The 13,983-nt window shown below is 49.2% G+C and overlaps 3 protein-coding genes across 3 annotated transcripts; all 3 read right to left on the reverse strand.

The window, feature by feature from the left end:
• Nucleotides 1-9: 9 nt before the first annotated feature.
• LOC117651631 lies at nucleotides 10-7,947 on the reverse strand. Its single transcript, XM_034395811.1, has 9 exons — nucleotides 7,470-7,947; nucleotides 6,743-7,161; nucleotides 5,495-6,661; nucleotides 5,218-5,406; nucleotides 4,951-5,091; nucleotides 4,597-4,879; nucleotides 4,362-4,501; nucleotides 4,112-4,262; nucleotides 10-4,016 (listed from the first exon to the last, which is right to left on the reverse strand). Exons 1-9 carry the CDS (start codon nucleotides 7,912-7,914, stop codon nucleotides 3,175-3,177), a joined length of 3,777 nt encoding a protein of 1,258 aa, XP_034251702.1. The 5' UTR covers nucleotides 7,915-7,947; the 3' UTR covers nucleotides 10-3,174.
• Nucleotides 7,948-8,367: 420 nt separating this feature from the next.
• On the reverse strand, nucleotides 8,368-10,503 carry LOC117651983. The gene is made up of 6 exons (XM_034396608.1): nucleotides 10,219-10,503; nucleotides 9,457-9,692; nucleotides 9,035-9,134; nucleotides 8,861-8,962; nucleotides 8,525-8,680; nucleotides 8,368-8,439 (listed from the first exon to the last, which is right to left on the reverse strand). The coding sequence occupies exons 1-6, from the start codon at nucleotides 10,501-10,503 to the stop codon at nucleotides 8,368-8,370; spliced, it is 951 nt and encodes a 316-aa protein (XP_034252499.1).
• LOC117651984 lies at nucleotides 10,500-13,881 on the reverse strand. The gene is made up of 9 exons (XM_034396610.1): nucleotides 13,755-13,881; nucleotides 13,451-13,631; nucleotides 13,188-13,372; nucleotides 12,398-13,121; nucleotides 11,786-12,310; nucleotides 11,589-11,692; nucleotides 11,345-11,540; nucleotides 11,109-11,267; nucleotides 10,500-10,541 (listed from the first exon to the last, which is right to left on the reverse strand). Exons 2-9 carry the CDS (start codon nucleotides 13,604-13,606, stop codon nucleotides 10,500-10,502), a joined length of 2,091 nt encoding a protein of 696 aa, XP_034252501.1. The 5' UTR covers nucleotides 13,607-13,631; nucleotides 13,755-13,881.
• Nucleotides 13,882-13,983: the final 102 nt, after the last annotated feature.

Here is a 13,983-nt window from a genome sequence, read left to right on the forward strand (position 1 = left end):
AGACAGCAACCTTGTGTAAGATATTTACTGTTCACAAACAATCGTAACAACATAAAAAGGCCACTTTCCTCTATTTTAAATATAAACTTCTGGTACAATAAATAGACGCCAAAAAGGCCCTCTTAAGTTCATGTGGAAAAGACAGCAGCAACCAGTGGCAAAGAAGCATTGTATGAAGATGGCTACAAAATCACTCCTACTCACAATCTTATTACAGAAGAAATTTTATTGCCAATGGATCTATTCTAACAATGCGTGCAAAGTTACCACACTTGAAGGAGCAGCTTTCTCTTATTAAAAAAAACAACAAAAAAACAACCTTTGCTCCAATAACTGATGGAGCTCCAAGGTTTGATGAGTCTGTCATCTTTCCAGGTAAATTTTTCAATGTAATTTTGAATTAATTAAATTTTTTGGTATTTCAATTGTTTAGAAAACCCAGTCTTCACAAACTTACACTAAATCATCTGGCCTGAATTTTGCATAAAAATAACATCATTGAAACAATGCATAAATCCTCTCTAAATGTAAACTAGACTAAAATCAGGCACCTCTTACATCTTTGAACAAACAGACTTAAAATTGATTTTAATTGATTCACATGTCAGTTACTACATCAACAGCTTTCTGATCGAGCAATCTAGAACCTTTACACGTTCATATGAAATTTCCTTAGGGCATAGATATTAAAAGGCTATATGTCTTAAAAATGGGGAAACAAAAATCAATACAATCAACAAAAATCAACATTCTATATGTAGCACCGACATGGTTTTTTCTTTTAAAATCAACTAACTGCAAGAAGCAAATGTTTGAGGAGAATTTGTGAAAAGTTTCTTTTTTCCAGTCAACAACTTAGTGACAGATTACTGTGCAATGCAAATGATATGACTCTTCCTTCCTTCAAAAACCCCCATTGACTGGAATTGTCTGAAAATCAAATGACACAATGAGGACTTCCCAAGATCTTGAAGTTGAAATAAGACAATGCATGACATCAGACATCCAAACAGAAAAAAAAGGGACTAATTTTTTTCAGATCAAAAGTGTCAAGTTCACTTTTTCACCCTTTTCAACTAATATTGATCAGAAATAAGCCTGTGATGGATTGAAAATGGACAATCAGTTTCTCTCCATGATTCAAATTAAAACAAGAAGATACTCCATGAACAAAGCTCTCAGGGTTTTAAATCTAAGAAACTTATGTGGTCATTGTGGCCTTGTCTCAACTTGCCTTGAAAAATCAGTCTTGTAAGGCCCTAAATATGGCTGTGAAAACCAGCAAAATTTTATCCCAAAAGCTTAAGCTCCAAGAATTATTGCCTCATGAGAACAGATCAATGGTAACCATACTTCCATTCATAATTAAGACACAGAACAATAGGAAACTCATTTGTCATCAAGAAAACTGCATTATGTGATGAGCTCTGAACTTGTCCTTGAAGTTGTGTGCTGCTGTCAAATGACAACTGTCTAAATAAAATAGGTTTCAACAACAAATGCAAACTAACACTATAACATAAATTAAATTTGTACCTTCACATTGATTGATGAATAAAACATTCATAGTTATAAATTAAGTGATGAGGACTCACAAAAAATACGTCACTATATGTCACTAGCACTTATAAGACCGATAAAACAATTCATGGAATATATGCCAGTAACACTTCTATCTACCAATACTATTTCTCAAGTTAGTACATGATTCAAAGGAACTGAGTGGTACATCTAGTACCTGACACACCAAAGGCAGTTTTTCAATTGCGCTTAAATTTAAATTGCTCAAAAAATCAGGGTAACAGTTACAAAACATACAGTTCATGTCTAAAATGAAGGCATGGGATTAACCATTGGTGCACTAGTAAAGAAACGCTTAATGGAGTCTATGAACATTATCAGAAATCACAAGTAACCTAGTATACACCACAAGGTTTAGCAAGCAAGAATAAGTGTGCTCATTGATTTGAAAAGAGAATGCAAAATAAAATAATGGGAAATTAACCATTTGAAAACAGGGAAAAGGTTAGTGGAAGATGAGTTATAACAAAATTAAACCATGATTAACGAACATGCAAGATAACTAATAAATATAAACTAAGGAAACTTGCATGTTCAGACGGAAAACTCTAGTTCTATTACAATGTGTCACAAAGCATTTCCTCTAAAGCACCTAACGCAGCACCCACCATCACTAGAACAACACAATCTGAGTTAGTAGAAAAAAAGCCTGATAGACAACTGATGCCTACACAGCTTTGAAAGAGCAGATACAGCAACTACTGAGATGGGTATAAAAATAAAACACTTACATAACAGATGCAATTGATGCTGTTGTTTGAACTTGACGTTCACAACAAACACATCATGTCATGCACAAAGCACAATGAAAGGTAACAAAGGGTAATGAAAAGTACTGAAAAAGTGGGACATAACAGAGTGCACTATAGAAATATACAAATGCTCATCAGCAAAATATAAGTAATCTACATATGATGTTAAGTTTGTGGGGCAACAATTAATCACAAGATAGGGGAAGATAGGACATGTGTGATTTAGTTTGTTAAGATGAAAAGAGGAAAGCATTCTTCCATACCGGGTTACAAATAAGTTAAATAAGATAAAAAAATAATAATGATAAAGTTGCTTCTTTTTGTTTTCTTAATAGGTTTGGAAATAAGGAAAAACATAAATCTTTTAGGTAAAAGGCAAAAATATATAATGCCTCACACATATGACACAGCACACTAGAGGGAGGAAAAATCTACTAATGGTAAATTAATTCTTTTGGCAGTCAACAAAAACCTATCTAGATGAATTCCACAACAAAAAAGTTAAAATATATTATTTTACAAACACCTAACAAGGAGCAATACTTTCAACGAGTAAAAGCATAAGGGTTCCTTAAACATAATCAAAACCTATTAGCAACAAATGAAGGGAAATCACACACCATTCCCACTCTTTTCAAAATCCAGAACAGCATCATTAATCAAAGATGAAACAAAGATATACTTCTATACATAAAACAACGTGTGGTACCACAAAAAGTGATGAGGACTGCTACACATTACTCTCTGGACCATGTCATATGTGCTATATTCAAATGTGATTAGAAGCTCCTAAATAGTTTCAAAATTAATTGAAACATGGTACATGGAAACTAAAGAATGATCAGGTATTGCCACTCTCATTTGAGTCTTTGGTTTTCTTTAACTCAGACACCACAGGCTTGGCAGCATTGTTCGCATTAATATTATTCAAACCTATGCCCATGGACTTGTCATCCAGGGCTGTAGACAAGTTTCGGACAGCATTGTTCTCCTTCAGCTTGGAGGATGAACTTGATGAGCTGCTCGAACTGCTGCCCTGCTTTTCTCTGTGCTTACTGCTACTGCTGCTCAATTTCTGCTTACTACTGCTCTTGGAACCATCAGAGTGGCCATCCCTGCTGCTGTGCTTGCTGTCCTTGTGCTTTTGACTGCTACCCCCACCACTGTGATGCTTAGACTTGTGGTCTTTACTATTACTATGTTTACTAGGAGTGGCACTAGAAGTTGAAACATGGTGAGATTTATCTATTGGTTTCAGTTCAGAAGGAATACAAACACCATTTGTTGTGATACTGCCATTTTCAGTAGAACTTTTAGGAAGATCTTTCTTAAGAAGCCTTGAATCAAGTCCACCATTGGACTGTATACCTTTGAAAGATGTCTCACCCTTTTTGTCAACAACTTTCTTATCTTTCTTGTCCTTGAAAGACTTTTTCTTGCGTTCAGATCTAGCATCTGGTGATGAAGATGATTTACGTTGCTTTTTGCGAGGAGAAGAATTTTCCTCATCACTTGATAGACCACTGAGGTCTGGTGTCACTATCTGATGAGGTCTAACATCTGGTAAGTCCTTCTTTTCTCGGTAAGTATGGCAGTTGTTGACTCCTGTGACAACTCTTGAATGTTTGATATCTTGACTTAACAAGGAATCTGTGTAATACTGCTTCAGACGAACATGCCAAGCTGAAAAGCAAATAACAATAATTTGTAAATCTACTTCTGTCTTAGATTGAGAAGAAGGTATGACAAGACAAAAAAAAAAAACTTCTTTTACTCACCAATACTTGTCACAGCCGTTACGGTTCTGAATTGATGAATAATGTTACGAGGCAGGAAATAGATGTCATTATCATAAAGCTGAATTCTTGAATAACGTATGCCGTCCCTGCGCAGTTGGTTTAGCTTTGCATCTTCAACCCACTGAACACACTAAATAAGAAAAAAGACACAGAAATTTTAAGAGTAAAGTCCGTTTACATATTTAAATTTTACCACATGTGCCCGCACAGGTATTTAATGTGATTTTACCTGTGAGATTGGAGGCTCATGTAGATCTAGTTGCAGCTTCTCCACAAGATCAGGGAAGTCAGAGGCATAAAACGCTACAACATCTTTTGTTACTCTGTTTTGATTGCTTGGAACTCCACAATGCACAGCCTTCAAAATACCTAAAAGTGCACAGATAGGAAATAAAATGAATTAAGTAGAGGTAAGGATTTAAACAATGCAGTAGAAAAGAAGACAAAATTAAAATAAAACTCACCAACTGCAGCAGTTGTCATTCTATCCAATCCATGACCAACATGATCAGCATGAGCTTTGGTGCGGTCCTCAAACATGTATTCCCGGGCTTCAGAGAGGCGAGGTAAGTACTGAAGGTTTCTTAACTCATTAATACCAGTTCGTTTTCGCTTGAATGGTGACTTAGCAGGCATATCAGCTGTAGGCACTAATTGTTCACCAGGTCTTATCCATAATATTGGTCCATCATTTGACTCAAGAGGAGTTTCCATTTGAACGACAGACAGTGGACCCCAGGGCATTGTCTAGAGGGAACAGCAAGTTAGAATAATGCGCAAGAATTCAACTCATACCATTAAAAAAAGGATGTACTCACTTTACGTAAATAAATATTGTCTTCAAGACGCTTCAAAAAATCTGGGAAGAAACCACCTACTTCTTCTGTAACTGTTCCAACCAATGATATTTGATGCAATGGTCCATACCGTACAGTTCCATATCCGTAAGTGCGGTACACCTATAAAATTAGGGAAAAAATTTGAATACGTGAATAAGAGACAAAAAAAGTATTTCATACAATAAAATTTCAGTCTTCAATCCATTGAAAAATCGTCTTTAGCAATAATTTTTTGAAAAACCCTACCTGATCTCGATATGCAGCCATAGTTGTTGTTTCAATATCTGAACTTCTACCAAGAATCCCATTTTTGACAGTAAGAGTGGGATAATGGTCAGCCATGTGATCCAAAAGGTCAGGCAAGTATGATGCAGAGTCATGCACAATACCCATCACATGAAATGCATTGCCATCTTCATCCTCTCCAAAAACCACCTAAAATTAAAAAAAAAGACAAGATTGGATTTTGCCTGCAGTGCAGCAAAAATGCAATAAGGTAACTAACAAAAATTATTGAGCAAACCTTAAAAAACTCATCAGAAAGCTCATTCATTTGGTCTTCAGATAGATGGTTGAGTTCTTCTTGGTACATATGCACTACACTTGCTCCACCATTTGGATGAGTTTCAATGTGCATATATTTGGCGTACCGATATACATCAGAGGAGGGATGACTATACTGATCAGGTTTTGATATGGAGCTGATACTGGACGGTCTTTGAGCAGGATGCCAGTTGAATGCTGAAGGGGGTGGTGGAGGAGGTGGCTGCAAAAGTTTTCCAACAGTTTTGTCTCTTCTACATTGAACACCAATGCTGCACCGCTTGATTTTAGATCGTTTATAGCATCTAGAACAATGATGAGATGAAGATGAAGATCTGTGGTCCTTCCTTTCAGAATCTCGGCGACTGCTTTTGTGTCCACTAGAACCGCTGCTGCTTGGCCGTCTGTGGGGCTTATCAACATGGGATGCAGGCACAGTGCTGGACTCAGTCTTAATTTTCACATCATCAATGGATGCACGCTTCTCGTCTTTCACCATCACAAAATCCTTTTCATCAATTGAGGATCGCTTTTCTTCTTTGATTCTAGCTGGCACACTGGGGGTACTTACAATAGTATCACTATGATTGTCATCAATTGGTTTGGAGGAACTAGAGACGGGTGTCAAAACTTGACTAACTGTCTCTTCTGACAAGACACAATCACCAATAGAAACAGATTGATCAGCACTGACCAACGAATTTTCTGGGACTGGGTCACCAGTTTGGACAACAGAACTGCTTTCGTATGGAATTTGCTCTAACGGTTCCACAATCTCCTCTTTAATGACATCTTCAGAACAGGATTCTTTATCTTCTACCTCTGATGTGCAGACAACTTCATCACCACAGGTTTCTTTGATTTCTACTTCAGATGCACATACAACTTCATTACACACTTCTTCTTGATGACAAACAAGGATTTCTGCTCCAATATTACTGCATGTCACACCATCGATGAACCGTTCCGATGAGGATGCTTCCCCAGACCACACGTTTTCAACAAATGAATCTGGCAAGGATGCAATAGGAACGTGAAATGCTTCAACAGGTGCAGAAACTTGCTCACTTTCCAGCAGTGTAACTTGTGAAGTATCATGGAGTGAAAGTGATGACTGAGATTGCTTGCTTGATTCCAAAGTGAATTCCTATATGAGCAAAAGAGAGAACCAAGTTAATTACCTTGTAGAAGTATGACATTAAAGTTAGTTCAAACATATAGTTATTACCTCAAATCTTTGAGCAGTGATGGGCGACTTGCTTTGATGCGCTCTCAAACAATCTTCTTCGCTAACCTTCCTGACCTCCGACAGGGCGTGGGAACTCTTCATACCGTCACTCTCGATGTCCTTTGGTCTAATCCTCTCTTTTTCAGGATCTCTCCCTTTGACACGATCTCTATCCCTGTCATGGTGCTTTGCTCTATCTCTGTTTCGGTCTCTATCTCTATGCCTGTCCCTTTCTCGGTCTCTGTCACGTCCTTTGTCTCTATCCTTGTCCCTTTCTCGCTCTCGTTCTTTATCTCTATCACGATCTCTGTTCCGATCTCGATCTTTTGCACCATCTTTATCATGATGTCTGTCTTTTTCTTTGTGTTTTTTCTTGTGCTTCTTGTAATCCGGACTGCCTGGGGCCTTCTTCATTTGTCCTGCAACACACAAAGAGAACAGGTCCTGAAAGGCTCAAGGGACAACACAGAAATCAAAGTAGCAAAAGAGATATCATTGACATTGAAAAAACAAAGACTGATCCAAGGAAAAGGTTGCAACGAGGCTGCGTATAAATTTAAAGGTCAGGCGATATTTTTTTTCAAATCACAAGAGGGTTGATAGGTTAGGAGTGCGAAAACATGCTAGACAAACTCTTCAAAGAGGCCGATTGAGACACGGTACACTGTTTCCTACTCTCAGAGAGACCTGTCCGCGGCCGAGCACGTTGCAGTGGACAGTGAATTACCTGCCGATTGTCCATTTGTGGCTACTGCTGTAGCCGACTTGGTGTCGGATCCGCCTTCTCGTGCGTTCGAAGGTGGTTTTGTCATCCCGCTAACATTTGCACCCGGCGGACGGTCGTGACTCCAACTTTTATGACACTTGGTGGCACAGTTTAAAGCGTTGCTTCCCGAATCACCCGCTCTGCTTTCCTGCGAGCCATGGCGCAACTCTGTGTTTACTATTTTCCTCACAACACACTCCGCAGATGACGCCGTTTCAAATAAACCAGGAAGATTTCGGTAACTATGCGCTTCGCGCTTTTCTAGCGCAGTGACAGGCAGGCCACGGTTCGCTTCGACATTAGAAGAGTCGGAACTGATCACAGATTTTTCAGGCTCTGGCGAAGTGCTGCTGTTAGATTTGTAAAATTCACTTGACGCAGGACTTCGCATTCTGTCGGATGCCATGTTGATTTCCTCCTGCAGCAGCACGGCCAGCACGGTGCGCAGAATGCTCGTGCCTTTGTGCGGCGAGCGCTGATTGGCTGCAGCGGAACCGCGCATTTGCCCCATTGGTGGGCTGGGGCCCGAGTCGCCCGAGCCGCGGCCCCAGCGCCAATAGCCGCCACCGTCACACGGCCGCTCGGGCTCGCCAGCACGGCCACTATGCGCACGCCGCTGCGACAAGGGGCCTTATGCGCACTGCGGCGACGAGCTCCACGCGGCACTATTAGCAGTCACCGAGTGAGAACATGTCAGGGCCATGCCTTTGCGCTGACTTCAATTAACAGTGTGCGTGCGTGGGTGAGTCGAGGCGAGGAATTGCGAAAAACTTATGCTTACTAACGCATTTAAAAAAATTTATTCACTTCATTGCTGACAGTCTAACATTACTGAAGGCAGTCGCAGACACCCTCCTGGTCATTCCACTTCGGTAGTAGACGTCGCTCTCTTTTGCAGGAACGCGAGGAGAGAGTACGACGATCGAATCAACTGTAATCGAATTGGAAAATGGCAGTGGGGTTAGTCCACGATCAATGGATCGGCCTTGGGGGCGCTGGAACGTGCTGCAACGTGCCTCCAGGAAGAGCGGTAGGCCCAGGAGGGCGTTGTTGGCCACCACGACGTGCGGGGGCTTCTGCGCGCGCATCAGCGCGAACTTGACGGTGTAGGCCACGGCCGCCCCCTGCAGGTACCAGTCGCCGCACTCCAGCCCCGTCTGCACCTCGGTCGCCTGCGAGCAGCCCGCGAGTCGCACCTCGTCGCTCTGTCTCCGTCGCACTCCCACAGCTCTCCGTGAGGGTGCGAGAGAGACAGAGCAACAAACCGCCCGGCTGGCGCGCCGCAAGCCACGCGGGAAGACAAAAATAAGATGCAAAAGCTGGTAATTGAACCCGGGCCCGGAGGGTCGCACCTCGTCGCTCAGCCCGGTGCCCATCCAGCACAAGATGAAGGCCTCGATGACGACGGTCGTGGCCAGCATGATGAAGCGCACGTTGCCCGCGTCGGCCGGGTTCTGCAAGCGGAGGCAAAACAGCAATGACCAGAGGCGCGGCCGTCTTCGATCAAAAAGAAGGTGGAAACTTGCTATCGAGACTTGGAAGAGGGCGACGCAGATCAAGAAGACGATGGTGCTGAGCTGCACCGTGAGGAAGGGCGCCAGGACCTGGCAGAGCTCTTCGGCGAGGCTGCGGCCAGCAAGGCGAACGTAAGGCGAACGTAGTCTCCTCCACACAGTGGGCCAAAAGGCCGGTGGAGGCGGACAGAACTCTAGACGCGTTTGGAGCTCCAAAGTCGCTAAACTTGACTCGAACTGAACGTGTGACCCCACCAGTGGATTGCTCTCCGAACGAGGAACCCATTGGTGGGGTCACACGTTCGGTTTGAGGCCTGTTTAGCGACTCGGGAGATCAAAACGCGTCTGGAGTTTTGGCCGCCTCCACCGGTCTTCTGGCCCACTGTGCTCCATCTCTCTCTCTCTCTCCTCTCCACACGCGTACCCTAGCCTACCTGATGACGGCCTGGTGGTGCTTGACGCCCTGCACGACGCACGCCTCCACCCGCGCCCTCTCCTCTGCGCTCCAGCCGCCGTCGGCCAGCGTCTCCGCCTGCAGAACGCGAAGCAGGCCGGTCGGTGTGTCTCCCTCGAACCATGGGGTGCGAGAGAGACACAGCGACGGGGCTGTACTCGTAAGAATCGTTTCGTCGTACAGTGGGCCAGAAGACAGGTAGAAGCGACCAAAACCCTAGACGTGTATTGAGCTGCAAAGTCGCTAAACAGGGCTCCAACCGAACGTGTGACCCCACCAATGGATTCCTCGTTCGGAGAGCAATCCATTGGTGGGGTCACACGTTCGGTTCGAGTCCTATTTAGCGACTCTGGAGCTCAAAACGCGTCTAGAGTTTTGGCCGCCTCCCCCGGTCTTCTGGCCCACTGTGTGGCGGTGGCGATCACGGCGAAGCAGAAGCCGCACGTCAGGAAGCTGGAGAAGGTGACGGCGGCGATGCGCTGCGAGCGCCGCCGCGTCTGCAGCATGACGAGCCGCGCCCCGCGGGGACCGGCGCCGTACACCGCCGCGAACACGCGCGCCATGTCCTCGTCGATCTGCGGGGAGGCGTCGACACTGTCATCCTCGTGTGGGGATTCAAACGGGGAAGAGCCCAGCAGACTGATTCCGAGAGTCATTTTAGGGACGCTCCATGGGTGCGAGAGAGACAAAGCCACAAAAACGACTGCCGGAACCAGTCTGGGGGTCGGATTCGAACCCTCACCCTGCGCAGCAGGGCCTTGAGCCGGTCCTCCGTCTCGTAGAGCACGAGCAGCTGCAGCAGGCTGAAGGCGATGCACAGCACGTCGCTCAGGTTCTCCGTCACGTTGCGGATGCTGTCCGTGTCCAGGGCCGAGTGCATCAGCTTGGCCCCCAGGAAGACCACGTTGGTGACGACGTTCAGGTTGAAGTAGACGCGCTGCGCCAGCGACACGGCCGCGGCCGACAGCGTCGAGGGGCGCTCGTCGTCGTACGCCGCGACGCGCCGCCAGAAGCCCGTCGCCCTCATGATGCGGATGTTGTTGGCGAAGATGGTGGCGGCCCTCGCTGCGCAGCGCGGAGAACAGTGTGCCAGTCACTCTGTCCCTCTCTCGCCCTTGCGGGACGCCCCGTGAGTGCGAGAGAGACGGAGCGCCGTGCGGGGTAGGCCCGCCACTCCACAGGCGGCCCGTGCGTGTTGCCTACTCTCACTTCGCAGGCGCTTCTTCACTCACCCGCCTTCGCCTTCTCGCTCGCCCCGAGTTTCATCTCCAAGCGCGTGGCGAGGGTGAAGGCCTTCTCGGCGCGCTGCCACGAAACGGTGTGCGGTGGTGGCGACGTCAGCGCTCCCTCGGCAAACAGTGATGCAAGATGCAGCCCCACTTAGCGACCCCGCCGGCCTGGTTTGTTCGTTTGCCGAGGAGGCGTGGCTTTTACCTTGGCCGCGGCAATCCCGCGTCCGTCATTCGTTTTCGGTTAGAGGAAGTCGACGACAGTGTACACACGCGGAATGAGAGAGCAGGCACGTTTTGCAATTTTTACTCTGTTTTCTTTTCCCTATTCCTCTGCTGCTACTTCGGCGTCCCCCGCCCCCGCCATGGCCTCGGCTGGCGGGGCGTCCCCCGCGTCGCCGACCGCGCTCGCCACGTCCTCGACGGGGAGGTCGTTCATGGCCTCCAGGACGACCTCGCCCTCCCCGGCGCCGTCGGGGCCGGCGTCCGGGCCGACGCCCAGTCCTTCGCCGGCCTCGGGCAGCACCTCGCCGACGATGGGAGCCTGCTCGGCCTCGGGGGGCTGAGGGAAGACGGCGAGGGCTGTAGCCACCAAGTGGATCCCGTCAGACCGTCGGCACGGCCGCGACGGCGTCCTACCTGCTCCGCGTCGGTCGCTGGCCCGGCGGCGTCGGCGTCCTCGGGCACAGGGCGCGGCCTCTTGGCCGGGACCACGTACTCCTCCTCCTCCTCCTCGTGGGCCTTGACGATCTCCTGCAGGTCGTCCTTGTTGGCGTGCACGCACTTGGCGCCGAAGAACTCCTCCACGTCGGCCTTGGCGATGCCGGGCGTGGCGCTGATGTAGAGCGGCCCCGCCGTGGCCAGCTCCAGCAGCGGCGCGGACCGCGTGCGCGTCACCTCCAGCACCACCAGGGTCTTGGCCGTCTGCAGGCCGCCGCGCACCAGCTTCTCGTAGTCCGGCCTGGAGCTGGCGAGCAGCTTGCGGCCCTGTGGGCCCACAGTGTGGGGGCAGAGAGGGCATGGCAGGCGCGGATCCAGGGGGAGGCGAGGGGGGCGTCCGCCCGGCCTCGGCGTGCTCACCTTGGTGAAGAACCCGCAGCGGGTGACGTCCGACGGGAAGGCCTCGGACAGCTGCAGCACCTCGTCGCGCTTGTCGCCGGAGAAGCAGATGACGGTGGACTCTGGCGGCGGCGGGGGCGGCGGCGTTGGCGGGTCGAACAGCGGTTCCGCCACGTCCTCGAACAGCGCCTTGACGGCGGCGGCCTTCGACAGCGCGGTGAGCGGCGTCCAGATGCCCGGCAGCACGGGGCCCTTCTCGTCGCGCCGGAACAGCAGCTTGGCCGCGGCGCTGTCCAGCGCGGGCAGCAACTCGCGCGGGTTCCAGACGCGCACCTCCGGCTGCGGGATCAGGTCGTCCTCGTCCTCCTCCTCCTCGCCGTCCTCCCAGCCCTCGTCCTCGCACTCCTCCTCGTCGCGGTCGGGGACTTCCACCGTCCCCTGCCCCGCTGCCGGGTCCGCCTCCCCTTCGCCTTCACCCTCGTCTTCTTGCTCGTCCTCGTTCGCTTCCTCCCTCTCAGTTCCTTCGACCTCCTCCGTTTCCGCAGCCTGCCAAGGAAACATCAGAAATTTTTGCGTCCTTTACGTAACTTTTGCACTGTAAGTGACTGTACGGCTGATTTTCGTTTGTTTTACCTGGTCTCCTTCCTCTACCGCCTCCTCTTCCTGGCCCTTCCCTTCGTCCTCCTCCGCGTCTGCCTCGGCGTTCTCGGCGTTCTCGGCGCCCTCGTCCGGCAGCACAGTGTCCTCCTCCTCCTCCTCACCCGCGGGGGACAGACTCTCCACGGGCGTGATGAGCTCCATGGAGGAGCCAGTGCCCGGCAAGAAGCCGTAGATGGACTTGGCGACGGCGGTCTCCACGTTGAGAGCGGAGGCGGCCTCCTCCTCCTCCTCGTCCTCGGCTTCCTCCTCGGCCTCCTCCGCGGCGCGCTCCAGCATGAGCACGAGCGACGGGCCCTGCGTCACGCTGTCGGCCAGCACGTCGTGCTGCGGCAGGCGGCGCTCCCAGAACATGAGGTTGACGGCGTCCGGGCCCAGCTCCACCTCGTCCTCGCGGGTCACGGCGATGCCCTGCTGCGCCCAGGACTCCCGCAGCGCGTCCACGATCTCCTTGCAGGTCTCGGACTGCAGCGCGTAGGGGAACACGACCACGATGGTGGTGTTCGGGAGGTGCTCGGCGATCTGGCCGAGGATGCGGCGCAGCACGCGGTCGGCCTTGAGCTGGGCCTCGTCGAGCTCGGCGCGGAGGCGCGCGCCCTCCGTGCCCATCATCCCCTCCTCCATGGCCACCTCGGCCGGCGACAGCCGCGTCAGCGACACCGTCTTGCGCTTCTCCAGGCCCTCCGCGGCGCGCTTCTCCCTGCGGACAAAGCGGTCGCGGGTTCGAATCCCAGCGGGGCGCGGGCACTTTCAGTGTGTTGGGCACCTCTCAATCTCCTCCTGGATGATGCGGATGACCTCCGGCGCGCGGCAGCCGAAGATGACGTTGACGAGGCGCCCCCCCGACAGCAGCACGAAGGTGGGCCGCGAGCCCTGGAGGCGCCTCAGGTCCGGCACGATGCTGGACGGCGCGGAGGCCAGCTGCATCCACTGGAACGCCGCCTCGGACGTCTGGCACACGCGAAACAACCCTGCCAAAAACGGCGAGACTGACCTTGCCCGTACTCGAACCCGGGGCTGCGACCAGACCTTGAGGTTCTTTAGAGGGGTTCCCATAGCGACGCATGGTCCAGCCCAGTCGCGGTACAGGTCCACGACGATGAGGCCCGGGCGATGGATGAATTCCCGCCACTCCTTTTCGGTCGTCAACTCAAACGATATTTGGATCTTTTTTTGGGTGCCCATCTCGGTTCAGGGAGGCGGGTTCAGTCTGTGAAATAGTGTTAATTTTGGTGCACACTTTTTGTTAGCGGTAAATCCTGTTTTTGTTTGGCGTTTGTGCATATGTGTAAAAATTGATAAAACACAGGAATTAGTGATAATTCCTTCTCACCTTTCGCAACAGAGGAATTAACTAACTTGTCATCATGACAGTGGGTTTTACTCTTTTTTTGGGTGTGTTTTTTAAATCTAAAGTATTACTTCATTGGAAAGTAATGTTTACATACTGAGATCCTACATTGTTGTGAAATTAGGGTTGCTAGGTAGCAACAGTTGCCATTGTCAGGCTGTTGGGGCCCTCATTCACTCTTGAAGTGTGGGTGGGTGGAGTGCAGGGACAT

Source organism: Thrips palmi, unplaced genomic scaffold (genome assembly GCF_012932325.1).
Source record: "Thrips palmi isolate BJ-2018 unplaced genomic scaffold, TpBJ-2018v1 HiC_scaffold_6, whole genome shotgun sequence".
Classification (NCBI taxonomy): Eukaryota; Metazoa; Arthropoda; class Insecta; order Thysanoptera; family Thripidae; genus Thrips; species Thrips palmi.